The sequence below is a fragment of the Bombina bombina genome, chromosome 5 (assembly GCF_027579735.1).
Source record: "Bombina bombina isolate aBomBom1 chromosome 5, aBomBom1.pri, whole genome shotgun sequence".
NCBI classification, from domain to species: Eukaryota; Metazoa; Chordata; class Amphibia; order Anura; family Bombinatoridae; genus Bombina; species Bombina bombina.
The window spans coordinates 244,599,107-244,624,598 of record NC_069503.1 but is presented as its reverse complement, the minus strand read 5'-3'; the positions used below and the strand labels follow the sequence as shown (position 1 = coordinate 244,624,598).

The 25,492-nt window shown below is 35.9% G+C and overlaps 1 protein-coding gene across 1 annotated transcript in view; it reads left to right on the top strand.

The window, feature by feature from the left end:
- Nucleotides 1–25,492, top strand: part of GAD2 (glutamate decarboxylase 2) — a 273,704-nt gene that overhangs the window by 32,050 nt on the left and 216,162 nt on the right. The window contains exon 5 of the mRNA XM_053712962.1: nt 5,708–5,798. Coding sequence (XP_053568937.1) covers nt 5,708–5,798 — 91 coding nt within the window. The remainder of the gene's footprint in view (nt 1–5,707; nt 5,799–25,492) is intronic.

Sequence of the window (25,492 nt, the reverse complement as noted above, 5' to 3'; positions counted from 1 at the left end):
CAACATAATGTAAATATGAATATTGAGAATGCGCAATTGCAATCTTAAAATAAGTACAAATACACACCTAAGGACACAATAGAAGATCAGTTAATCATGTTTACAGTTTACATGCATATTCTAACATTATACTATACAATACCCCAGCAATTATAGTTTTAATAGGAAGTGTTTTTTTCTTTATTAACAAAGTTGATTGCAGACATGATGAATATGTGGGCGTTCTGTGGGAGTTTACTGGGTGTTCCATAGGGGTAACCTGCATATTAATGGGGAAACATTGCCATAGGTTTCTAATATGCAAAGAACTGTCCTCCATCTTAGCTATCCCTTTTCAGCCATATCAGTCTCACCTGCGTTTCAGTGGCGATATTTCCCAGTGTGACAAAAATAGTGAATGTACAGTGAAACTGAATATACATATAAATAATTTGAAGTGTTACTACAAGTGTTTCTTGTTGGCCTGTTAATGTTTTGAATATAGGGGCCTTGCATGGGAGTCAAATCATTGATCTGGAGAATATGGTTAAGTTAACAATTTAATATATATTTAAATTAACTTATTTACCTTGAAGCTATACGAGCTTTGCCTTTAGCAGCCAACTACATTTTAATCTTGGTATTTTGGTGACCTACCCAATTACCAGTTTACAAAATCACCCATTACTCTGAGGATTTTCTGAAACTATTATGCCTATAAATTGACTTAAATAAAGATCTACATAGCCTATACTGTCCATGGCTAGAGTCTACATGTCTCAAAAATTGTAACATTAGATGAATCATAATATCTTGTGAAACTGGACTGGATTCAGTGACTTTTTGTTTTCTTATTAGGATCCAGCAGGATTTGTGTAAACATTTGGATTACCCCTGCATTAGTTTATGAACAAATAATATGGGCCAGATTACAAGTGTCATGCTATTTAGTGCCCCCGCTCTAGTGTAAACTTTGCTAGAAGTAAGCTTTGTTTGCATCATGTTGTGTGTGTATTACAAATTGAAAGTAAAAAGTTAGCGCAAGAGTGAACCAGACACGAGCTAACCAAATATTGAGACTGGGTTAACATGTTCTCCCTATAGAAATCAATTGAGAGCTCAAAAGAATAAAACCTCACACCTATCTCTCCCATGCTAACCGTAAAGCAGTTATGAATATTTCTCATTACAATGTTCTTCACATACAGAACAATGTAATTTTTATTGTAAATATAGAATTATGTATATACCTGCATATCTATTCCTATAGATATCTATTTTACATTACATATATAAATGTATGTTAAGTAATACATATTACATTTTCTTCTATGTGAAGAACATAAAAATGTAACATTTGTAACACAATTCGTGTTTCGCACTTTAGGTTTACAGTGGTGTCAGGTTAGCACACATGAAGAATTAATAATCATACATAGCCTTATTGAAAACATATACAATATTAAAATATTATAAAATAATAGAATATATATATATAAAGATAAATGTATATATATATATATATATATATATATATATAAAAAAAGATAAATGTGTGTATATATATATATATATATATATATATATATATATATATATATATATCAAAACAAAAATAAAGAATAGAGGAGGGTTTAAACATACTATAGCACCACAGTAAGGAAATTCAGCCCTCTTACAAAAAGGATATCCAAATCAAAAGTAGGCCCTGACGAAGCCCCAACAAGCACACTGTGAAGGGGTGAAACGTATACGTTGGCATGCTTTTTTATTCACCATTAGGACTTCCCCTTTGTGTAATAGTATTGTTGTCGTTGCCAACTTATGACACACTGGGTCTTGTATGTCTCCGGACTGATTGGAAACATACTACATACCAGCATGTGTAATTCAAGCTTGTGAAGTGGTTTGCAACTTTGTACCTTGGAGTGATGCATGGAAAAAACTGGGAGGTGTGTCTCTACACACTGATGTTGAACAGCATTGTGGAGCGACATGGAAGGAGGATGGCTATGATTGAATGGCCAAATACTCAGCGCAGAGCCTAAACATTGGAGTCACAGACCATCCCTAAGGTTTGAAATAAGTATATACTGGGGATTTAAGAGGTCATAGAGTGGATGATAAGTAAGTGAAGATTTCCTCCTTATTGTTTGCTGTGTCATCTAGGACCTTGAGTGCAGTGATTACCATGGTCCATTTTTATGCCTCTTACTCTGCTGGATGAAGGTGACACGCTTTGGTTCGCTAGCAGACTAAGTGATTAACTTTTACTTTTCGCATAGTGTACACTTTAACTACCATCATTCCCGGCTGGGAGAAATATCTGTGCACAAAGAAATCCTATATGTTGATATATGAGGACTCTGTTTATAGGTGGTTGTACACATGTTTTCTGTGGGTGGTGTTCCCACATTTTGGTTGAATTAACAGGTATCTGCACTGGAGATATATTTGTCCTAATTTTGACTTGGATATCCTTTGTGTAAAAGAGTGCTGAATGTTCTTACTGTGTAGGTATAGTATGTTTAAACCCTCCTCTTTTCTTTATTTTTGTTTTGATAATATTTAAGAGTCTGCACCACTGCCCTTGATATGGGCTATTAAGATTTTTCTATATTACTTACAAGTACAGTATATAATTTTGACTCTCCCAACCTATTAATAAGTGTATGTATATATATATATATATATATATATATATATATAACTGTATGTATAATAATTTTAAATATTTTATATATAATATTTCAAAAAACGCAATGTAAGATTAGTAATTCTTCATGTGCACTAACCCGACACTGCGTTAGACTTTCGGGTTAACGCACATGTGCAGACTGTCACAAAAATAGAGGCACTCACTGGTCTTATATTAAAATAAAACTTAGCATTTATTTTATAGTGATAAAAAGACATAACGTTTTGGTGCTGTCTTTGCATCTTTGTCAAATGTCATTTATGGTTCATAGAACATGAACCTAAAAGTCATTAATGTTTTACTTTGTGAATTTAATGTATTTTTTTAAAATATACACTCACGACTGCGTTTTTTTCTAAAAACTATTTGAAATTCCACTGTGCTACTGTAATCTCAGATGTACCGAGCTCAGAGAAGTTGGAGGTGCTTCTGGACAGTGTTGATGTATGGCTTCTGCTTTGCATAATAAAGCCTTAACTTGCATCTGCGGATGCAGCGGCAAATGGTGTTGACTGACAAAGGTTTACCAAAGTATTCCCGAAGCCCATGTCAGGATATCCATTACAGACTCATGATGGTTTTTGAGACAGTGAGGAATCAGAGATCACATGCATTCAGAAGTGGTTTTCGGCCTTGCCCTTTACACACAGAAATTTGACCAGATTCCTTCAATCTTTTAATTATATTGTGTACTGTAAAAGGTGAAATGCCGAAAAACCCAACCGATTTGTCTTTGGAAAATTATTGTTCTCAAAGTTTTGGATTATTCGCTGATGCTTCTGTTGGCAGATTGGCGAGCCTTAACCCTTTTCTTGCTCTTTAAGGACTAGGCCTTTTTTGGAGGCTCGTTATATGTTTTGATTACACGATTGCCTCACCTGTTTCTCATTACCTTATTCCAACTTGCCACATTGCTATTAGTCCTAAATTGCCTCTGTCCCAACTTTTTTTTTTGGAACGTGTTGCAGTCATCAGATTATACATGAGTGTATATTTTCAAAAATACATTAAATTCTCAAAGTAAAACATCAAATAATGTGTTAATAATATGTTTTCGAAATAGTGCCGGGTAAATTGAAATTTCAAATGACTTTTGTTTGATTTATTTGCATTTTCTATACTTTCTTAATTTTTTCGGAATTGGGGTTGTAGTTTCATAATAATTTACTTATAACCTTTATGGTACAAAAGTTTAAACTTTGTCTAATCTTTATATATCATCTTTGACATGTTGGTCTTATAATATCTGTAAAGTAAATGAGTGCAACTTTTATATTATTTTTTTCCAGTGCTTTATATTTAACCATTTAATTATTCCACTCCGTAGAGTTTTTCATTTGTATTCGTGCCCTATTATTTCAAGGTTGCCTTGTATTGTAATTATATGACCTCCAACTTAGTATACATTAATAATATAGGTCTACTTTGCATAATGATATTTTACAAAAGAGGCCACCTACAAATTAATATGCAATGTGCAGAAGATTATATGTACATTTCCACTATTTTAATGTCATTTCCTTGTATATCTTTGGGTTTCAATATTTTTGTATTAGCTACAGTGATTGAAAAAGCATTTGTTGAAATTTTCTTAAAATAAGTTTATTTTAAGAAAAGTCACTTTTTTAGATTTTAAATAAATACCTATTACTGCAGGAGAGTCATTTTAAGTTGATAACAAAAAAAATTACAACCTTTACTCACAAGCTATCTGCAGCATTATACAAAGGAAATTGCATGTGAGTTTATTTAAAGAGCATTTATTTATTTTGTGACACATGGACCAAACCTACAGAATTTAAAAAAAATTACATTTATTGAAACAAATATATCATGTGATGTACTGTTACAGCTAATTAGCTAAATATGTCTAATTGTGTATATCCCTATATGCATTTATATCAGGAATAAAAAAAGAAAAAGAAAAAAGAAAAACAGCACATACTAAAATGTCACCATTATTATATATTTTGTTCTGTTGTTTAATCTCTATACTATTAATTAAATGGATGTTGATGATTTAGTTATTTTTTTTCTGTGATTCTTTAAAAGCATTATTTGCTGCCATTTTCCAAGCATGGACATAATCCAACCTTACTAATTCTAGTAAATGACACAGAAAATTGCATCTGCACTGAAAGCATTATTCGCACCACATGTGCAAGGAAATGATAACAGAACAGTTGCAGTAAAGCAAATGATGTACTCAATTGATATCCTGTTTGCTTTTTTAATCAGAATGTCTTGTGTACCTTGTACAGTCACCAGTATGTCAGGAACTAAAACTGGTGGCTTTTATCTATGAAATATATTTTTTTTTCAGTTGATGGTAGCACTGGATCCCCAAATAACTGATAAGATGCCACTTCCTGACTCATTTATAATGAGCTATTTAAATTCATAGATTTAATTGCCTTGAGTCTGTTTTCTAGCTGGAAGTCAAACCCCAGAAAAAGATTCTTAACAGATTTAAAATGGTTGGGGAAGGATATTAACCAAAGAATATTCACTCCATACATCATTTGCATGACATTACCGCTGATTCGAATTGTGTTTATTTAAATTCATAACTGGCTATTTATTATAATGATCCATGAAATAAGTAAGTAGCTCTTATCTATTCCAATGTATCTCAAAAGCCTCAGCTTTAGAATTAGCGGATGTCTGGAATCTTGATTTTTTTTATTTTAACTTTATTCTGCATTAGTCATCTGTAGTGATTTATTAGTGTTTAAATATGAAGCACACTAAAGTAGATGACGGATGACAAACTATTTCTAAAAAGATTTATTGTGATAAAATATTTTACTATGAAATTTTCTATTTAAATGAAATTTCTAGGCCAACTGGCAAAAGCTTATTCTTAACCTCTTAGCTTCTAGAGTGCTTCAGTGCAAGCCATAAGCCATTTCAGCACTCTCTGGCATCCAAAAGGTTAAACAATATCTTAAATAGACTGCAGTATGTGCTTGTATGATTGTTGTGTAATGATTGTAATTCTAAACATTGATTTATTTTTTTATCTCTTAGGACACCCTAGGTATTTCAATCAGCTGTCAACTGGACTTGATATGGTTGGATTAGCTGCAGATTGGTTGACCTCAACGGCAAACACCAATATGTAAGTGATGTGGCTCAGTGTGCAGTGCATTTATATAAAGTAATGAATAAGAGAGATGTGTATGGGAGAAAAAAATATTTTAAATCAATCGTTTGTTATGAATTTTTAGACATTTTCTTTTTGTTCGCAATTATTTTTTTTTGTGGGGGGGTTGTCTGAAATTTGTTAAAAAAAATGGTTTATCATTAATTCCAATAAAGAAGAATATATTCTTGTTCTTACTTGCTATTAGCTAACTCTTGGGGGCCCATATATCAAGCTCCGGATGGAGCTTGAGGGCCTGTGTTTCTGGCGAGCCTGCAGGCTCGCCTGAAACACCAGTTATGAAGCAGCGGTCTACAGACCGCTGCTCCATAAACTGTCCGCCTGCTCTGAGCAGGCGGACAGACATCGTTGCAATTCAACCCAATCGAGTACGATCGGGTTGATTGACAACCCCCTGCTGGTGGCCGATTGGCCGCGAATCTGCAGGAGGCGGCGTTGCACCAGTAGCTCTTGTGAACTCTCCGCACTGTCGGATCAGGTCTGAAAGTCCTTTGTTAAATAGGCCCCATACTATGTTATTAGTGAATATATTAATTACAAGTTTAACACAACCAATAGTACAAGGTGCATTTTCTTGCGCTTGGTCTTGCACAAAAAAAAAAGTGCAATCTGGTATTACAAGTGGATGTTAAACATTTTAACCAAAGCATCTTAACACACAAACAATTTTAGCACACCCTATACTATTAACGGATAGGACAGAGAATCTAAAATACTGCTGAACAATTTAGTGTTTTTTAGACCTGGTGCCACCAAATATGATTTGAGAGTTTGCATAAGAAAACACATGAAAATGCTCTGGTAAAGGATATACAATATATTTACATTTAAACCAAGGTTTATTAATGAAGAAAAGGTTTTGTGGCAGAATTAACAGTATATGGTATATGAAAAGGTAGGTGATAGGAAAGAGGTTGCAGGTTTATGTTTATGTGTATCCATATATGTGTGAAGTATTTTTATGCTTAAGTTTTATTTAAATAATAGGGCACAAAACTAAATGAAGAACTTCACTACTTAAGTGGAAATTTGGTGCTCTGTTGGCTTAGGGCTTGAGCATTATCCATTATAGAAGAGTATTATGTGGAAGTGATATGGATTGCTCTTGAGCGATGTTAACACACAATAGCGCTAACCTTTTTCCACTCAATTTATAATCTAAGCCACTGTCTTGCTATTAGTTAATATATTCTCACTGGCTATTGGGAATATGATATTATAATCTCATTATTACATTTTGTTAGTGAATATTTTTGATGTTCCTTATTAGCACTACTGGATAACTATATATATATATATATATATATATATATATATATATATATATATACACTTATTATGATTTGCAAACTTAAAACTTGTCTCAAAATCAGACCTTAACCAGAGGACATTTACCAAGTCACTGTATAAATACTAACGGCCAGATATGAGTTTTGTGTTATGAGTGGCTCGGTAATAACTTGCAAGTTATTTCTACCGCTCACCTTTAATAACGCTGCTATTACAGGTTTGCAAAAACCCGGCGTAAGCATGCAATATGGCAGCGTTGAGCTCCATACCGCACACAAATACCAGCGCTGTTTTGAGTTGGTTTTACGTGCTCGTGCACGATTTCCCCATAGACATCAATGGGGAGAGCCAGCTAAAAAAAAGTCTAACACCTGCAATAAAGGAGCGTAAAGCTTCATAACGCGGCCCCATTGATTCCTATGGGGAAAGAAAATGTATGTTTACACCTAAAACCCTAACATACACCTGAGTCACCAATAATCTGCCGCCCCTGACATCGCCGCCACCTACCTACATTTATTAATCCCTAATCTGCCGCCCCCAATGTCGCCGCCACCTACATAAATTTATTAACCCCTAATCTGCCACTCCCAATGTCACTGCCGCCACTATACTAAAGTTATTAACCCCTAAACCTCTGGCCTCCCACATCACTAACACTAAATACATATATTAACCCCTACACAAAGTTATAACATAATGAGATTTGATATTACCTGTAAGCGCTATGGTTTAAAAGCAAAAAAACAGCTAATTCATATACAGAAATAAACCTGAAAATGCAATTTCTCATACATTATATACTCTGCAGCTGGTATAACAAGTTATTGAAAATACATTAATGGAAAAACAATTTTACAGTGTACTGTCCCTTTAATATACTTACAATAAAAGCTCCAGTTAAGCTTAAATTAATCCCATTAAAAAAGGTGACCTATTTAACACAAGAAATCATATCCCTGAATTCTGTTTCTAGCCAGAAATGTTACTAAACAATTTTTAAATATATCTAAGTTATTAGAATTTATTACCTTCTTAGGTAACAAGTTCCCTAATTTGATTGCTCTTACAGTAAAAAAAGTTTACATTCCTGGAGATTGAATCTCCTTTCCTCCAGCCTTAAATTGTGACCTCTTGTCACAATTAATTTTCTTTGAATAAAAAGAGTTTACTTTATATAAAGTAATCATGTCACCTCTAAAGCAACTTTTTTCTAGAGAAAACAGACCAAGTTTGGCTAGCCTCTCCTCACAGCTTAAATTCTCCATTCCCCATATTAGTTTTGTAGCCCTTCTCTGAACTTTTTCTGCAATGTCTTTTTTCGAGATTGGTCCCTAGAACTGCACTCCATACTCAAGTATAAGGGGCCGATTTATCAAAGTGCAGCGGACATGATCCGCTGTAGCAGATCATGTCTGCCGCACATTGATAAATGCAGACAGCATACGCAGTCTGCATTTATCATTGCACAAGCATTTCTAGTGAAATGCTTGTGAAAATGTAGCCCCCTGCAGATTCGTGGCCAATTGGCCACTAGCAGGTGGTTTCAATCAACCGGATCGTATCCGATTGGGCTGATTGCTGTCTGCCGCCTCTGAGGTGGTGGACGAGTTACAGAGCAGTGGTCTTAAGACTGCTGCTTCTTAACTCCTGTTTCCGACGAGCCTCAAGGCTTGCACGGAAAAGAAAATTTATGCTTACCTGATAAATGTATTTCTTTTTGGATACAATGAGTCCACGGATTTCATCCTTACTTGTGGAATATTCACCTCCTGGTGAGCAGGAGGCGGCAAAGAGCACCACAGCAGAGCTGTATAAATAGCTCCTCCCTTCCCTCCCACTCCAGTCATTCGACCAAAGTTAAGAAGAGAAAGGAAAAGCCAAGGTGCAGAGGTGTCTGAAATTTAACACAAAATTTAAATAATAATCTGTCCCATAGAACAGGACGGGCCGTGGATTCATCGTATCCAAAAAGAAATAAATTTATCAGGTAAGCATAAATTTTCTTTTCTTTTTTAAGATACGATGAGTCCACGGATTTCATCCTTACTTGTGGGATACAATACCAAAGCTATAGTACACAGATGAAAAGGGAGGGACAAGACAGGGACCTAAACAGAAGGCACCACTGCTTGAAGAACCTTTCTACCAAAAAAATAGCCTCAGCCGAAACCAAGGCATCAAGATAGTAAAATTTAGAAAAAATGTGAAGAGAGAACTAAGTTGCAGCCTTGCAAATCTGTTCAACAGAAGCATCATCTTTGAATACCCATGAGGAAGCAACATCCCTAGTGGAATGACATAATTCCTTCAGGAGACTGCTGTCCAGCAGTCTCATATAAAAAACGGATAATACTCCATTAGCCAAAAGGAAAGCGAGGAAGCCGTAGCTTTCTGACCCTTACGTTTCCCTGAAAAAACAACAAATAAAGGAGACAATTGACGAAAGTCCTTAGACGCATGTAAGTAAAATTTTAAAACACTAACTACATCCAAATTGTGTAGAAGTCGCTCCTTCTGAGAAGAAGGATTAGGATAAAAGAACGGAACAACAATTTCCCCTTTGTCCGTTGTGCAGTAAAGTTCTTTAATGCCAAAGCATTTCTGTTCACACAGCAGAGAAGCTTAGCTAGGATTAAAGCAGTAATGCATAACTATCCCAGTGAATAAACTCTTAGTTTGAAACAACCTTATGAAGAAAACCAAGGTTAGTACATAAAACCACCTTAACTGAAAGAAAAACAAGGTAAGGAGAGATATATAGTAATGCCGAAATCTCAGACACTCTTTGAGCAGAAGAAAAGGCAACAGGAAACAAAACTTTCCACAATAATAATTTAATATCTATGAAATGCATAGGTGCAAACAGAACCCCTCGAGGAATGAAATTCAAGCTCCATAGAGGAGCAACTGATTTAAACACAGGCCTGATTCTAATCAAAGCCTGACAAAAGGATAGAATATCTGGTACATCTGGAAGATGCTAGTGAAACAAAATAGATTAGACAGAGATCTGACCCCTTAGGGAACTTACTGATAACCCCTTCTCCAATCCTTTCTTGGAGAAAAGACAAATTCCTGGGAATCCTAACACCACTCCAGAAGTAGCCCTTGGATTCACATCAAAGAAGATATTTGCGCCATATCTTACGGTAAATCTTACCAGACTTACGCGCCCGAATAAAGGTAGGTATAACCTAAATAGAAAACCCTCGCTTGGACAAGACCAAGCGTTCAATCTCCAAGCTGTAGAGAAACTAGATTCAGGCAACTGAAAGGACCCTGAATGAAAAGGTCCGTCCTCAATGGAAGCCTTCAAGGTGGCAAAGAAGACATATCCACAGAGCGGTATACCAAATCCTGCGAGGACACTCCAGATCAAGGAGGATCACTGATGCCCTCTCCTGTTAAGATTCAAGCAATAGGTGTATGTAAATGTGTTAAAGTGTGCGCAAGAGGCACCAAGCTGCTCCAACCCTAAAGTCCCTCAAACTTAGGGAAAAAAAGATAGGCCAAAGAATGAAAAAACAGGAAAAGCGCTAGTAAAAGCTAAAGGTGCTAAAATAAAAATTAGGTTGCTGTGCAAAATAAATAAGTAAAATAACTTGTGTTGTAAATAAAATTTAATTAAATAAACATATAGTTATAAAACCAGCAAAGATAACAATAAAAAGATATTAAAATCGGACGTCTCCGATATGTTGAAGCATAAAACAAGACTAAAACAAATGACTACTGTTGCCAATATGAACCTTATTACAATAATGGGTAGAGGAAGTCGACATAGTAACTCAAAGTCCACAGATGAAACAAAGAGAGGATCAAAAATCGGGTGGGGATAAACCCGTTGTTACCTTCAAGGATACCGTCCGTGTATTACAATCACCTCCGTGAGGCGTATGTGTATTCTGTGACGTCACTGATCAGAGGGCGTCATCTCTGTAGAGAAATTCTATTCGTCAGAATAACTTGGCAGATGAACTATAGCGGCCGCTATATTGTAGAAGTTGGACCCCGCTCGTTAGTGCAGGATTGCACGCAGGCTCGTAGTGTATCCAAATTTCTCCTGGAGACCTTGTAGCAAAAGGATCTCAATGTGTAACTTAAAACCAGCTTAGCTGAGCCACACAGCCCTTCACAGTACAGTCCCCTTGCTTTCCGTAGGTAGCTGGAAGGATTCTGATGTGCAGCTTGTAACAGGCTTGGCTTAGGCACGTAGCCCTTCAGAATGCAGTCCTCTTTCTTTCGGAGGGTAGCTAAAAAACTTGTCACTTCAAACAGAATATTAAAGTCTTGATAGACAATAAATGAAGTGTAAGGTAGCTGTAACTTTCATCAACGCGTTTCTCCCTCTTACAGGGCTTTCTCAAGATGAATAAGCTCCAGTTACAGCCTCCTTTTAAACAGTCCAGAGTCACACCTATTGGTCAGGTGAGATTGTCTGACAGATGTGCTTAATACAATTGATCTATTGGCAACAGTACTGGCAACTAAAGGAAACAGTAGCCTTTGGTGAAAATAAGTGGAAAAAAATATATCTGCATATCCCTAAAATTTGACAGACATTTGCAAATTTACAAAAATTGCAATCAAAAAAATATATATATAAAAATAATAATAGAGACTCCAATTAGAGTAAAGATTACTATCCCCAAAAACAGTATTAATGTTACGGGAAAGGTGGAGGAGGGAAATTAGGAGCACGGCAATACATCCTCACTAAAATGTTGTCAAAGATATGACTAAGTGCTAGAAAATAAATTTTTATGTGCATAAGGAAATAAGTGAAAAAGATATATAAAATAAATACTTTTAAATGCTGCAGACCGATACATACATCTGCAGTAATCTATCAGTATGTAGAATTACATACGTTGCTAACACTAAGATAAGTGAACTTTATAGTGTAGAATTAGTGAGCATTGTTATAGAATTTCTGAAATATTACAGGGGTCATGTGATAAATAAAATTTTAAAAAATGTGCTTATAAATGTCCCATATTACAGAGGCATCCATCTTTCAAGTGTAACATGTGATTATTATTGGCATTTAACTAAAAAGTGAAGATGAAGAATTTTTAATAAAAAATACATATATATATATTAATTAAAAGAAAAAGTATCGAGTCATACTTGGATTGGAAAATTAATCTAAAACAAAAGGTGAGATATCGAGTTCAGAGTTCAAACCAGCTGGATATAGAGTATCATATTTATATATGTATTCCGCTTCTTTTATACAAAGTAACTTATCAATATTGCCTCCTCTCCAGTGGCATTTAATATGCTGTATTCCCCAGAAGGTTAAATCTTTTGTTTGTCCTTTATGTATTTCCTTGAAATGCTTATAGAGTCTAGTATCTTCTCTTTCTTTCTCTATGCATAAAAGGTGCTCCCTGATTCTATCCTTTAGCATCCTTTTTGTTTCCCCGAAATATATTAAATTGCACGTGCATTGTAGTACATATATGACCCCTTTTGTTGTGCATCTAATAAGTTCTTTTATTTGGAGCAAATCTCCTGTAGATGGAATTTTCAAAGAATTTTTCTTACAACTATGCTGACAGGCCTTGCACGTGTAGCAGGGAAAAAAACCTGCCACTTTCTTTCCTGCAATATCTAATTGGGTATTAGGGCTCATTTTGATTTCTTTAAAAGTGCTAGGTACTAGTATCTGTTTCAAGTTTCTTGATTTTCTGAAAACTAATTTAGGTCTATCAGTCAAATTTTTTCCTATAACAGGGTCAGCTTGTAGAATATGCCAATGTTTATTAAGAATTTTTCTTATAGTACCATGATCATTACTATAATCGGTGATGAATGGTGTATCAATAATATCTTTTTCATTTATAATGGTTTTTTGTTTATAAGTAAGAAGTGTTTTCCTATCAGATAAGCTGGCTCTACTAGTAGCATTTTGGACCAACTCCTCGTCATAGCCCCTATCCTTAAATTTCTCCATAAGTGTCCCTATTTGTTCCTCAAAGTCCATTAGTCTGGAGCAGTTCTTACGTATCCTTAGGGCCTGACCTACAGGTATATTTGCCTTCCATTGTTGGAGGTGACAGCTGTCTGAGTGTATAAAGCTGTTGGAGTCTACATCCTTGAAATGTGTTTTTGTCTCAATAGTGTTATTTATCACCATAATTTCTAGATCAAGAAACATGACCTTTTCTTGACTATAGTTAAATGTAAATTTAAGGCCTTTATCGTTGATGTTCATATTCGTTAACATGTTGTTTAGCTCTATTTCAGAACCTCTCCAGATCATCAGCATATCGTCTATATATCTGCCATAGAGCACGAGGTTTGCACCAAAGCCACTTTCCCTGAAGAAGTTCTCTTCCCAGTGGCCTACAAATAAATTGGCATAACTTGGTGCAAACCTCGTGCCCATGGCAGTCCCTTCGACTTGGAGATAGAAATTTCTATCAAACGAAAAATAATTATTGTTTAATATGAAAGCTATACTTTTTAGCAGAAAATTATTTTGTTCTAATTTAATCTCAGGGTCTGCATCTAGATACTTTTTTACAGCTGATAGACCTTGATGATGGTCAATCACCGTATACAATGAGGTGATGTCACAAGTGACTAAAAACCAATCTTTCTCCCATTTAATTGTATCAAGGATATTTAAAACCTGGGTTGAATCCCTTAAATACGAGTTCAGTTGCCTGACATATTTCTGCAAGAATACATCCACATACTGTGAGAGATTGGATGATAAAGAACCCACTCCGGAGATGATTGGCCTTCCGGGGGGGTTATTAAGGTCCTTGTGGATCTTTGGAAGGAAATAGAAAACCGGGACCCTAGGGAATTTAGGGTCCAGGAAATCCACCTCCTTATTATTTAGAATTCCCAAATTTTTACCTTCTATAATAATCTTTTTCAGATTGGCTGCAAATTTATTCGTAGGATTAAGTTCTAATTTTTTATAGGTTTTTTTATCGTTAAGTAATCTTAGGGCTTCAGATTTATAGTATTTGGTGTCCATGACTACAATTCCGCAGCCCTTGTCGGCGGGCTTTATGGTCACGTCACCATTCCTCTTTAAACCATCCAAGATTAATAAGTCTTGTTTGCTCATGTTAGATTTCATATATTGTGAAGGTTTACTTTTTTTAAGATCCCTAAGTACCATTAACTCAAATGTTTCCAAATTACTCCCTTTACAGAAAGTGGGGTTAAATGTGGATTTATTTTTTAAATTTGTATGGGTAAATTTTTCTTGTCTTACTTCAATTTCCTTAGTCCTGTCTAATGGATCTTTCAGAAAATAACGTTTAAGCGTTAAATTTCTTATGAATTTTTTTACATGTACATGTGTATTAAACTTGTTCATTTTAGAGCTAGGTGCAAATGATAGTCCATGACTCAAAATTCTTGTTTCATCTTCTTTTAGCTGAATACTACTGATGTTAAACACCCCATTTCTATCTACTTTGTTCTCTTTGCCTCTTTTACTCGTTCCTCTCCCTCTTGATCCTCTAGGGGCAGGTTTTTTTCCCTGCTACACGTGCAAGGCCTGTCAGCATAGTTGTAAGAAAAATTCTTTGAAAATTCCATCTACAGGAGATTTGCTCCAAATAAAAGAACTTATTAGATGCACAACAAAAGGGGTCATATATGTACTACAATGCACGTGCAATTTAATATATTTCGGGGAAACAAAAAGGATGCTAAAGGATAGAATCAGGGAGCACCTTTTATGCATAGAGAAAGAAAGAGAAGATACTAGACTCTATAAGCATTTCAAGGAAATACATAAAGGACAAACAAAAGATTTAACCTTCTGGGGAATACAGCATATTAAATGCCACTGGAGAGGAGGCAATATTGATAAGTTACTTTGTATAAAAGAAGCGGAATACATATATAAATATGATACTCTATATCCAGCTGGTTTGAACTCTGAACTCGATATCTCACCTTTTGTTTTAGATTAATTTTCCAATCCAAGTATGACTCGATACTTTTTCTTTTAATTAATATATATATATGTATTTTTTATTAAAAATTCTTCATCTTCACTTTTTAGTTAAATGCCAATAATAATCACATGTTACACTTGAAAGATGGATGCCTCTGTAATATGGGACATTTATAAGCACATTTTTTAAAATTTTATTTATCACATGACCCCTGTAATATTTCAGAAATTCTATAACAATGCTCACTAATTCTACACTATAAAGTTCACTTATCTTAGTGTTAGCAACGTATGTAATTCTACATACTGATAGATTACTGCAGATGTATGTATCGGTCTGCAGCATTTAAAAGTATTTATTTTATATATCTTTTTCACTTATTTCCTTATGCACATAAAAATTTCTTTTCTAGCACTTGCTCTTTAAGGGTTGCTGTATTGATTCTCTGTTAAAGTAAGATTGTCTAAGTATTATAGTTAGCTAACAAAGCTAATTCATAAATATTTTGCTTTGCAAGGGTTGCATTTTATAAAACAAAATAACTGTTGGTTTGTATCTAAATATATATATATTTTTTTCTTGTTTCCTGTGTGGGTAATTAGGGGTGGGATTTTTTTCAGCTGTTTGGGCCTAGCTAGATTATAAATTTAGCACATCTACTCTGGGAGCTTGCTCTTTAAGGGTTGCTGTATTGATTCTCTGTTAAAGTAAGATTGTCTAAGTATTATAGTTAGCTAACAAAGCTAATTCATAAATATTTTGCTTTGCAAGGGTTGCATTTTATAAAACAAAATAACTGTTGGTTTGTATCTAAATATATATATTTTTTTTTCTTGTTTCCTGTGTGGGTAATTAGGGGTGGGATTTTTTTCAGCTGTTTGGGCCTAGCTAGATTATAAATTTAGCACATTTACTCTGGGAGCTTGCTCTTTAAGGGTTGCTGTATTGATTCTCTGTTAAAGTAAGATTGTCTGTTTAAGTATTATAGTTAGCTAACCAAGGTAGTTAGGCAAACAAGGTTTTGGGGTAATCAAGGGGAAATATATTTTATACTTTTAAGTTAAACCTTTTATTAAGAATGTGTGAGAATCTCATTCAGTGTACAGCTTGCCACATGTTTGCATCACTGGAGCAGCCGCTTCTGGGATTATATGTTTGTGGCAAGTGCGAGCATATTGTCTCTTTAGAAACTCGTATTGGGGATCTGGAGGAACGAATTGCAACACTACATGAAATTCAGACACTTGAAAGGGAAATGGATAGGACTGAGCTGGTTGTTAATGGTTCCAGCAGTGGGAATGGGGAGGATTCAGATGAGGAGACTCCAGGATGTAGCTGGGTCACAGTAAGAGGGCGAAGTAAGCGGAAGAGACAGGCCAGTTCTGAGCTGGTACACCCCAATAGATTTGCAAGATTAAGTGAAGATGTTGGGGATATCAGTTCAGGGGTGGCAGTGTCAGAGAGGGCTGTGTTGCCTAGTATAGTGAACAGTCCTTTAGCTGTGGAAGAGGAGCATACTATGGTGGGCAGTCCTTCAGTCATGGAAGAGGGGCATACAAGTCAGGGCCAGAGGCAGATGTTGGTGGTAGGAGACTCTATTATTAGGAAGGTTGATAGGGTAATTTGTCATCCAGACCCTTTACATAGAACAGTTTGCTGTCTTCCAGGGGCTCGTGTTAGGCATATTGTGGAGCGTATTGATAGATTGTTAGAGGGATGTGGGTCTGATCCTGCAGTCATGGTGCATATTGGTACTAATGAAGGAATCGGTGGGAGATGGAGAGTCCTAAAAAATGACTTCAGGGAGTTAGGTAGCAAGCTTAAAGCAAGGACCTCCAAAGTAATATTTTCTGAGATATTACCAGTGCCGTGTGCTAATTCAGTAAGGCAGAAGGAGTTAAGGTCTGTTAATTCATGGCTAAAGACATGGTGTAAAAATGAGGGGTTTGACTTTTTAGAACACTGGGCTGATTTTTCACTAGGGTACAATTTGTACAGTAAGGATGGATTGCACCTGAATGACATGGGTGCAGGTGTGTTGGGGGAAAGGATGGTAGCACGTTTAGAGAACCTTTTAAACTAGGCAAAGGGGGGGAGGGTCAGTTAGAACAAAATAGAACAGAGAGATCAGTCTGTGAATATGACAATCCCTTAATATCTCAAGGAAGGGATGACTTAAGAAATGTCACATTAGAAAATATAAAGGAAAGCACACCAAGTAGCAGCAGAAAGCACATGAAAATTAAATGTATGACAACAAATGCAAGAAGCATGACAGGTAAAATGGGGGAGCTGACGCTCTTAGTTGCAGAAGAGGACTATGATGTTATCAGTATAACTGAAACTTGGTGGGATGATTCACATGACTGGGCAGTTAACTTAGAGGGGTATACATTATTTAGGAGGGACAGGAATAATAAAAGGGGTGGAGGAATCTGCATGTATATTAAACCTAACCTTAAACCTACAATAAGGGAAGATATTTATGATACAAGTGACAATGTAGAGACCCTGTGGGTTGAAATAAAGAGTGGGGGGAAAAATCCTAAAAAAATATTACTAGGAACATGCTACAAGCCTCCCAACATTAGTGACCCGGAGGAAACTCAACTACTTATCCAAATAGGTAAGGCTGCTAATAACAGTGCTGTAATTATGGGAGATTTTAACTACCCTGATATAAACTGGGCCAATGAAACTAGTAATTCAGCTAAGGGGGATAGATTTTTAAATGTTCTCAGGGATAACTTCTTGTCACAATTAATAGAGGAGCCAACTAGGAGTAAAGCTATATTGGATTTAGTGCTATCAAACAATACAGATATAATATCAAACATAGAAGTTAAAGAACATTTGGGTAACAGTGATCATAACATGGTCACATTTGAAATCTATTTTCAAATGCAGTGTTTTAAAGGCTTAACTAAGACTTTTAATTTCAAGAAAGCAAAATTCAACGATTTAAGGAAATCATTAAATAATATAAATTGGGACAATGTATTTTCTAATAAAAATACAGAGAATAAATGGATAATATTTAAAAATGTGTTAAATAAATATACATATCAACACATACCATATGGTTATAAAAGTAAAAATAAAAAAACAAAGCCATTATGGCTAAATAAAAATGTGTTAAGAGAAATTAGGAAAAAACGTAGGGCATTTAAATTATTAAAAGAAAATAGTACAGACTCAGCATACAATATTTATAAGGAATGTAACAAAGCATGCAAAAAAGCAATCAAATTAGCCAAAATTGAAAATGAAAAATTAATTGCTAAGGATTCTAAGTCTAACCCTAAAAGGTTCTTTAAGTACATAAATAGCAAAAAATCTAAGAAGGATAATATAGGTACATTAAAATGTGTGGAGGGTAGCATGATAAATAATGACAGGGAGAAGGCTGAGGTACTAAACCAGTTTTTTTCTTCAGTATACACAAGAGAAGAACCATTGAATGATACTTTTGAACATAATAGAACATGCCAGTCCATACCACTAACTGGGTTTTGTTTAGAGGATATCAGGAAAAAACTGGAAAATATTAAGGTAAATAAAACTCCAGGCCCAGATGGAATACACCCAAGGGTGTTGAGGGAACTTAGCACTGTTATAGACAAACCTTTACTCTTAATTTTTCAAGACTCATTATCCTCAGGCATGGTACCCCAGGATTGGCGTAAAGCTGATGTGGTGCCACTCTTCAAAAAGGGAAGCAGGGATGATCCAGGAAGCTATAGACCAGTTAGTCTGACATCAATAGTGGGGAAGATATTTGAAGGGATTATAAGGGATTATATTGATGAGCATATTCGTGTAAACAAGATTATGAGTTCTAATCAGCATGGCTTTAGGAGAAATAGATCATGTCAAACTAATCTGATTAGATTCTACGAGGAAGTAAGTCAAAATATAGATAAAGGGGAATCAGTGGATGTGATATACTTAGATTTTGCAAAGGCATTTGATACAGTGCCACATGAGAGATTAATGCACAAAATTAAGGGACTGGGAATAGCTGAAAATGTTAGCTCATGGATAAATAACTGGATAAAAGATAGGGAGCAACGAGTAGTAGTAAATGGATCATACTCAGATTGGACAAAGGTAATCAGTGGCGTCCCCCAGGGATCAGTACTGGGCCCTGTTCTTTTTAATATTTTTATAAATGACTTGGAGCAAGGATTAAATAGCGACATCTCTATTTTTGCAGATGATACTAAGTTAAGTAAGGTCATAAGGTCAGAGCAGGACGAACTGTCTTTACAAAGGGATTTGCTAAAATTAGAACTATGGGCAAGTGAATGGAAAATGAGATTTAATACGGAAAAATGCAAGGTTCTACATTTTGGAAGTAAAAATAAGCAGGCTACGTATTTTTTAAATGGGACAAGACTTAGCCAAACACAGGAGGAAAGGGATTTGGGAGTAGTAATAGATAACAAGCTAAAGATGGGTGCACAATGCAGGGCAGCAGCTTCAAAGGCTAATAAGATACTAGCATGTATTAAAAGAGGTATTGATTCAAGGGAGGAAAGCATAATTCTGTCATTATATAAAGCCCTGGTAAGACCTCACCTTGAGTTTGGAGTGCAGTTCTGGGGACCAATTGCTAAAAAAGATATTGCAGAACTAGAAAAAGTTCAGAGAAGGGCCACAAAGCTAATAAGGGGATTGGAGAAATTAACCTATGAGGAGAGGCTAGCCAAACTGGGTCTGTTTTCTTTAGAAAAAAGGCGCTTGAGAGGTGACATGATTACTTTATATAAATATATTCAAGGCCCATATACAGAGATGGCAGAAGCTCTGTTTATTCCAAGAAAATTGTTTCTGACAAGAGGTCATAATTTAAGGTTGGAGGAAAGGAGATTTAATCTCCTGCAACGGAAACGTTTTTTCACTGTGAGAGCAATAAAATTGTGGAACTCATTACCAAAGGAGGTAGTGAATGCCAATACCATAGATACATTTAAAAATAGTCTGGATAAGTTTCTGTATACTAACAAAATTCATGGATATGATTGCTAGTATTAAATGGGTCACATTTTAATGGGGTTATTTAAGCTTAACTGGAGCTTTTTGTAAGTATTTTAGATTTGTATAGGTTGAACTCGATGGACTTCAGTCTTTTTTTCAACCTTATCTACTATGTTACTATGTTACTATGTTACTTAGTCATATCTTTGACAACATTTTAGTGAGGATGTATTGCCGTGCTCCTAATTTCCCTCCTCCACCTTTCCCGTAACATTAATACTGTTTTTGGGGATAGTAATCTTTACTCTAATTGGAGTCTCTATTATTATTTTTATATATATATTTTTTTGATTGCAATTTTTGTAAATTTGCAAATGTCTGTCAAATTTTAGGGATATGCAGATATATTTTTTTCCACTTATTTTCACCAAAGGCTACTGTTTCCTTTAGTTGCCAGTACTGTTGCCAATAGATCAATTGTATTAAGCACACCTGTCAGACAATCTCACCTGACCAATAGGTGTGACTCTGGACTGTTTAAAAGGAGGCTGTAACTGGAGCTTATTCATCTTGAGAAAGCCCTGTAAGAGGGAGAAACGCGTTGATGAAAGTTACAGCTACCTTACACTTCATTTATTGTCTATCAAGACTTTAATATTCTGTTTGAAGTGACAAGTTTTTTAGCTACCCTCCGAAAGAAAGAGGACTGCATTCTGAAGGGCTACGTGCCTAAGCCAAGCCTGTTACAAGCTGCACATCAGAATCCTTCCAGCTACCTACGGAAAGCAAGGGGACTGTACTGTGAAGGGCTGTGTGCCTCAGCTAAGCTGGTTTTAAGTTACACATTGAGATCCTTTTGCTACAAGGTCTCCAGGAGAAATTTGGATACACTACGAGCCTGCGTGCAATCCTGCACTAACGAGCGGGGTCCAACTTCTACAATATAGCGGCCGCTATAGTTCATCTGCCAAGTTATTCTGACGAATAGAATTTCTCTACAGAGATGACGCCCTCTGATCAGTGACGTCACAGAATACACATACGCCTCACGGAGGTGATTGTAATACACGGACGGTATCCTTGAAGGTAACAACGGGTTTATCCCCACCCGGTTTTTGATCCTCTCTTTGTTTCATCTGTGGACTTTGAGTTACTATGTCGACTTCCTCTACCCATTATTGTAATAAGGTTCATATTGGCAACAGTAGTCATTTGTTTTAGTCTTGTTTTATGCTTCAACATATCGGAGACGTCCGATTTTAATATCTTTTTATTGTTATCTTTGCTGGATTTATAACTATATGTTTATTTAATTAAATTTTATTTACAACACAAGTTATTTTACTTATTTATTTTGCACAGCAACCTAATTTTTATTTTAGCACCTTTAGCTTTTACTAGCGCTTCTCCTGTTTTTTCTTTCTTTGGCCTAAGATTCAAGCAATAACCCGGAAAAGGAACACAAACAGGGAGAATATATATGATAGACTGAAAGACCAAGGAACTGCCAAAGCATCCATCAGCTCGGCCTGGAGTCCCTAGATGGAAATATCCCTCTTCTTGAAGAAAAGTCTACCTGTTCAGAAAATCTGCCTCCCAGTTATCCACCCCTGAGTTGTGGACCGCCTACAGATGTCAAGACCGGGCCTCTGCCCACTGGATTATCTTGGCCACTATGATCATCGCTAAGGAACTCCTTGCTCTTTCCTGATGATTGATGTAAACTACCGTCGTTATTGTCTGCCTGGAATCTGATGACTTGGGCCGAAGGCGACTGAGTCCAGGCTCTAAGCGCATTGAAGATTGTCCTCAGCGCTAGAAAGTTGATGGAAAGAAGGATACTAGAACATAAAAACAATATTAAGAATGCAGAAAAAGATTTACAAAAAGGAAAAAAGATTACAAGTGTAGCAAAACATTTTTTACTTAAACATCGAGGACAAAGCAGCCATTTAAAATTCTCTGTTCTGCAGAAAGTCTCCCTTGGCATTAGAGGGGGCAATCTAGAAAATTCTCTACTAAAAGCAGAATGCCGTTGGATACATCTACTCAATACTGTACATCCACACGGATTAAATGAATTTAACAATTACAATGTTTATTTATAAAAAGTTCTTTTTCCAAAAAGCTTTTCCCTTAATCCACTATTTTAATAATAAGTTAACAAAAACACAACTTATGTATACACCAGCTCTTCACTAAGTCTTATGAGCGCTTAATATATGTTATCACACTCTGGTATTTATAAATTGTATATTCATTTAATATCACTTTTTAGCTAATAAGTCACTTCACCTAACATTTTTCTACACAATTCTAAATTAATTTTTTCCACTTTACACAGTGTAGCAAGACTTTTTACTTCTACATACTATTGGAACATACGATTCAATATACTTTGTGTGGAATTCAAATGTTCACTCACACCCCCCTTTTCTTTTACTTTTTGTGAGCACCACATCCCCTTATTATTCATGTTTGTCCTTTGTTCACACTCTTCCACTACACTATATTACATTTACACTATCTAGTTCTTTTAATTCTATGGTGGATTTATTTATTCTGTATACTCAAGGAATTTTTCAATCAAAGTGCATCTATTGTATATGGTACTTAAAATACGGCACTGTACAGAAAACTTTTTCAAATTGTGAATTCTTAGTCTGACCAATAGAACAGTGATATATTGTTTAAAATCTTGGACAACTAATGGTAGATATTTAATATCTCACTCTGTTCGAACTATTATTGGTTGTCTATCCCAGTATCGATACAAATAAGTTTCATAAATTTATCTATGGTATAATGTAAAATCAAGTAGATATAGATGATTTAGATACCATATCTATGAAATGACCAGCAGCATTCTACTAATATAATTTATCACCAACAGAGACATACTTCACAAGTATCACACTTCGATGCAAACAATAAAGCGCACCTAATACTTTATATTTCGCTCTCGATGCGCGACTATATGTATCTGATAGATACACTAACTCTTGCCCTTTTAAATAAGTTTCTGACAAATTCAGCTCGCAAATGAGAATCTATCAGCTCTCTAAGCAAATGCGCTTTTCGAACTTCCATTTGTCACACTGCAAATACTGACCAATGAGAAGCCACATAGCGTCATCCTGGTGAACCAATCAAAACACGTAGGCGGGCTTTTGACTCCAACATAACCCGCTCTGTCCGGCCGGCGCGTACCCCACTGAGGAAGCGTAATGTGAAACGCGCGTCAGGGGCACGAACACGGGGTTATTGAACCTCTATTTTTTAATTTGCTGACTCAGCCATAGCACTCTTGATATATGCATAATATCTATAGACAGTTAAAAGTAATCAGGTCTCCGCTATAGATGAGACCTTTTGGTAGTTTAGTCCTTATTTACTACTAAACTTTGTTTGTTGTCTGTAATGGGATATTTCTAAGCATTTCTGTGGTATTTTTCCTGCCGATAGTAGGGGTCAGATTTCAAAACTCATAAGCTTACGTTATCAAAGCGGGTTAACTGCACAGTATTCAAACTAGCTGATAAAGCACTACTATGCGATGTGCTAAAAATTGCGGCAACGCTTGTTAGTTTGTAGCAAATAATATCGGTTTATGCTAATTTACTCTAATATATTCACCCCGAACAGCAGGTTACACACAGCAACTGCCATACTGGTGATTCAATAAGAGACACTCACCATATTTTGTCTTTGAAATCAAGGCTTATACCTTATATCTATGGGGCCGATATACTGACCACTTTACTATTACTAGCAACAGTATTGGAAATAATAATTATAGTGCAACTCTCACTTAGTTTGGGAATAAAACACGTAGATATTTAAGGACGTGCAGGGATAGCTAATTAATGTACTAATACCCAGCACATCAAATTATATAGTGTTTTTGCCTATCTTACTTGGTGCAGACTTGCCTTTAAGGAGGACTAACTAATTCAGCAGTTATTTTTTCTTGCTGTCTATAGCCTATCATATACTAACAGGGATCAATATTATAACACTATAAACAGTTCAGATCCCCTGTTAGTTATTATAATTTGAACTTATGAGTGCTATTAGATATACCAATCATATTACCTGAGTTCCAGCTAGTTTTAATTGTATGTGTGTGTGTGCATGTGTTTGAGTCCAGTCGGACTTTTAAATATTTTTCACCAATAAAGTTATTTAGTACAAATGAGCATGTTTGGATGATTTTGATCCTTATATTTACTTATTCTTTATTTGTCTGACCTTTACCTACAGTGGGTGGAGTTATTACACAATCCAGTAACCTGCAGTCTTTCTTTCTTTGTGTTGCAAATCTCTTTGCACACATATTTGTACATTTCTATGTATATTATTGCATAAGGTTCTGGGATTCTGGGACTATAAGTATTATAAAAAGTGATTTAGTCCTTGAATTTAAGAATTATAACCCACTTCCTTTCCCTCTCCATCCTCAGTTAAAAGAAGAGACTCTGTCTGAGTCCATACTCCCTGAGCCCTTAAGAAGCTTCCCAGACTGCTTCCCCTCATAAAAAAATTAATATCTGTTGACATAACCACACATAAAGGACAAAAGCATGTCCCCTGGTATAGATGATCCAGAGACAACCACCATTGAAGAGAGTAATTCGTCTCCTGATCCTAATTATTCAAGGAGACAAACCTGTATAATATGCAGTCCACTGCCTGAGCCTGCTTAGCTATCTGAGATGAAAACGAGCAAACAGTATGATGACCATAGCCAACACCATCAATACGATTATCTCCATGGACTGGACAATTGACAGCCGAGGAGTGGACCGAAGGACTCAACATGTGTTCAGAATCCTTGACCTTCTGACCTCCGTCAGAAACAAAGTAATGGATATAGAGTCTATTAGATTTCCCAGGAAGGGTACCCCTGTCTGAGGAATAAACAAACTCTCTTCTAGATGTCACAACACAGTTAATGCAGCACCTGTAGACACATCACTTGGGTTAAGTAATACAAACTCGCATAAACCCCCAGCTTAAGGTGCCTTGAAGCTCCTCTCCAACCCCAAATGAGATCCGTGAGATAGAAAGAAAAACCTCTGGTGTACACGCTACTGACAACCGCTGATTCTGGGGACCCACCTTCAGTATCCTGCTCTAGATCCTCTCTCGAAAATGTCTGTGTGTTCACACTGTCATGGAGGTCGAGTCACCGTGTGGATCCCTACAGCGTGTCGGCGTGTGTGCGACTGATCCAGGGAAGCGTGACGTCACAATGTGGGGCAGGTGAGCCAGAAGGAAACGGAGAGAGTCCACAGCTTCAAGGAAGGAAAGTTCACTGTAATGTTGCACCTTGTGGGGGAAATGCAGGCTGCCAAGTAATTATCCGTGCCTTAAACATATCCACAAGTCATCAATGTAAAGGCAAAAAATGAGGCACCGGATGGTTTTCAAAAATGCAAA